Here is a 2,491-nt window from a genome sequence, read left to right as displayed (position 1 = left end):
AAGTAATTGTCACTGAAAGTTAAGTAGAAGATGAGAACCAACTAAAAATAGAACATTAATGTTACTCACCTGTATGCAAACTATCGCAGCTATTCTAACCTTCGAGCTTTGGGAACAACAAGAATCCCGTACGGAAGCGTCACTGTCACTAAAATCAGAATCTGATGATATAACATCAGAATTACCAGAATCATGAAGAGACAGGCGCCGCCAGTCACAAGACACTGGCTGCTTAGTGGACACTGGCTGCTTAGTGTTCAAATCATCCCTCTTGAGCAAGTGGGGTGGCCTATAAGGAGTATTCTTGGCGTTCTTACTTACTCCAGAAATCAATGTGGAAAGCTTGACATTTAATTGCTTATCTTTTTGAACAACATCAGAATGAGGTGGGCCAGTAAGTCCAAAACAGAAAAACAGTCTCAATGCCGCTATGAAACTTGAGACCTGCAACATAAAAACTTCTGCTCAAACAAAGAATAAAAGTTTGCATATGCGGGTTAAACCAGAAAATCACTCTTAGCTAAAGCTAAGAGGAGGAGCAAAGGCTATCAAGAGCCCACTTACGTGATCAGAAACAGGACATTTTATATTGGTAAGGACCTCGTGCACACAGTCTAAAAGGCATGAATAAAACCTGCAGAAAAAAAATGAGATCAAGATTACCCAAGAGGAACGACAAGTCTAATATAACCCAGGAAAAAAAAAGAGGAGTAGATTGTATGATCCAAAAAAAAAAAAAGGCATCATTGAAAAGCCCTTAAGACGCACCTCCACATAAACCGGTCTTCGACAAGCTGGCCCTTGGATGCTAAGACGTCCATAACTTTCCTTAGAACCTATATCAGGATGCACCAACTTGAGAAACAAAGCATATTAGAGAAATAAGAGGATCTATCAGTGAAGGGGATGATTACCTCTAGCGTGCATTGGCAGACGTCAGTAGAAAACAAAGACTCAGACACAGAAAATGCTCTGCCAAACATGTCAAAGGCAAGAGCCATGGATTCCCATAAGCTATAATGTTGAGGCAGATTATTTTCCACATCTAAAGTAGGAGGAGGGTCTTGTTTTGAGAAACCATACGATAAAACTAAATCCTGGTGTAATAATGGAATTATGCGCAGGAGAAACTTGACTAGATGAATGTTCTCCTCCGGATGGGAGCTATTTCTGTGGTACATAGCGGCCAAACGTCTGGGAATAAAGGGGAGAGATTACGAAAACAATGGCAGCAAGACAAAATCAAACCAGAGAGTGAGTAATAATAACCTTAAAGTCTCGAAGCATTGGATCACGGGCTCGATTCTGGAAAAATATGCAGTGGAATAGGGTGAAGGCATGGGTTGGCGCAGAAGAAACTCCACGACACGAGCAAAAGAGTGAAGAAGGAGCGGCCATGTCGAAGAATTCAGTTGCAAAATTACACGAGCACAAACATCGTGAATCTGGATTTGATTTGATTATATATGTTCAGTTGAAGGCAATTAGTGTTTAAAAAAACAAAATTAAGGAGGAGAGAGGAGGAGACGACGCACCAGTTGACAAGTACGGCGAGAGACAAGGATCCAGTCAGGACCATCATCAGCTTTTGAAACCAAATCGAGCAGGAACAAGCAATCAGAAGTGAGCTCGTGCGGTGGGAGGTGAGAGACGGCAGAGAGAAGGGAATGGGATTGAGAGAAGAGTAGATCCTGAAGCAACAGAGGAAGCGGCGGCGGTGGAGTGGTTAAAATTTCGTCCCTGAGGGAGAGAAACGCCGTCCGCCACCTTCCCGCGCTTGACGAAGCTGCCGCCGTGAACATGTTCAGCTTCCGGGGTTAAGGTGAGAGAGAGAGACCCGAGAGAGAGAGAGATTAACGTGTTCCAGAGTTTTCGCCTAATCTATTATTACCAAGATATTTACATTTTTATTCTCTGTCAAATTAATCTTTAGAAATCCCGTAATTGTTAAAATTGTCGTGTGATTCCAATAAATCACAATGACTTGACAATTGACTTTGAGTGTAGTGGAGAAACCAGACATACTCTGCCACCCCATTCTCCTAGCAGAAGAGAAACACATTATTATCTTCCATAGCGTAATAAGAGCATACATTGAGCAGCTTGGTAATGGCAGAGATCAGCCGCAGTTATGCTTCTGGTTGCTTTGCTTCTGTGGTTTACAAGATGAATAGTCTACAGGAGAAGTGCCTTTCTCGTCTACATAGTACTAATATCACATAATGGTTTTGATTGGTAACTCCCTACCGCTTTGGTATGGGGTATACCGTTTTGATAATCGGTATGTTACCTTGGAAGCCATTGGGCATCGCAAAACAACTAAATTTAAGATTCAACGGTGAACTTCACCATATACGTCAATGCGGATCAACGTTCAAAAACTATATATTACGAAAGAAGAAGAAAAGAACACAGGATCACTAACCAACGAACAAGTTCCCTCGTAATTCTTTAGCTTGTTATATCTATTAGGATTTATGACAAGAAGATC

General features: G+C 41.6%; 1 protein-coding gene across 1 annotated transcript in view; it reads right to left on the bottom strand.

The window, feature by feature from the left end:
• Positions 1-1,897, bottom strand: part of LOC104773702 (HEAT repeat-containing protein 6-like) — a gene marked incomplete at its 3' end in the record, with an annotated part of 7,962 nt that extends 6,065 nt beyond the window's left edge. The window contains exons 1-6 of the mRNA XM_010498349.2: positions 1,536-1,897; positions 1,270-1,445; positions 915-1,194; positions 769-836; positions 565-634; positions 39-444 (exon numbers count right to left, since the gene is read on the bottom strand). Of these exons, the coding sequence (XP_010496651.1) occupies positions 39-444; positions 565-634; positions 769-836; positions 915-1,194; positions 1,270-1,445; positions 1,536-1,802 (1,267 nt within the window). The remainder of the gene's footprint in view (positions 1-38; positions 445-564; positions 635-768; positions 837-914; positions 1,195-1,269; positions 1,446-1,535) is intronic.
• Positions 1,898-2,491: the final 594 nt, after the last annotated feature.

This window comes from Camelina sativa, unplaced genomic scaffold, assembly GCF_000633955.1.
Source record: "Camelina sativa cultivar DH55 unplaced genomic scaffold, Cs unpScaffold00621, whole genome shotgun sequence".
NCBI classification, from domain to species: Eukaryota; Viridiplantae; Streptophyta; class Magnoliopsida; order Brassicales; family Brassicaceae; genus Camelina; species Camelina sativa.
The sequence above is the reverse complement of the archived record's forward strand: the minus strand, read 5'-3'. Positions and strand labels throughout refer to the sequence as shown.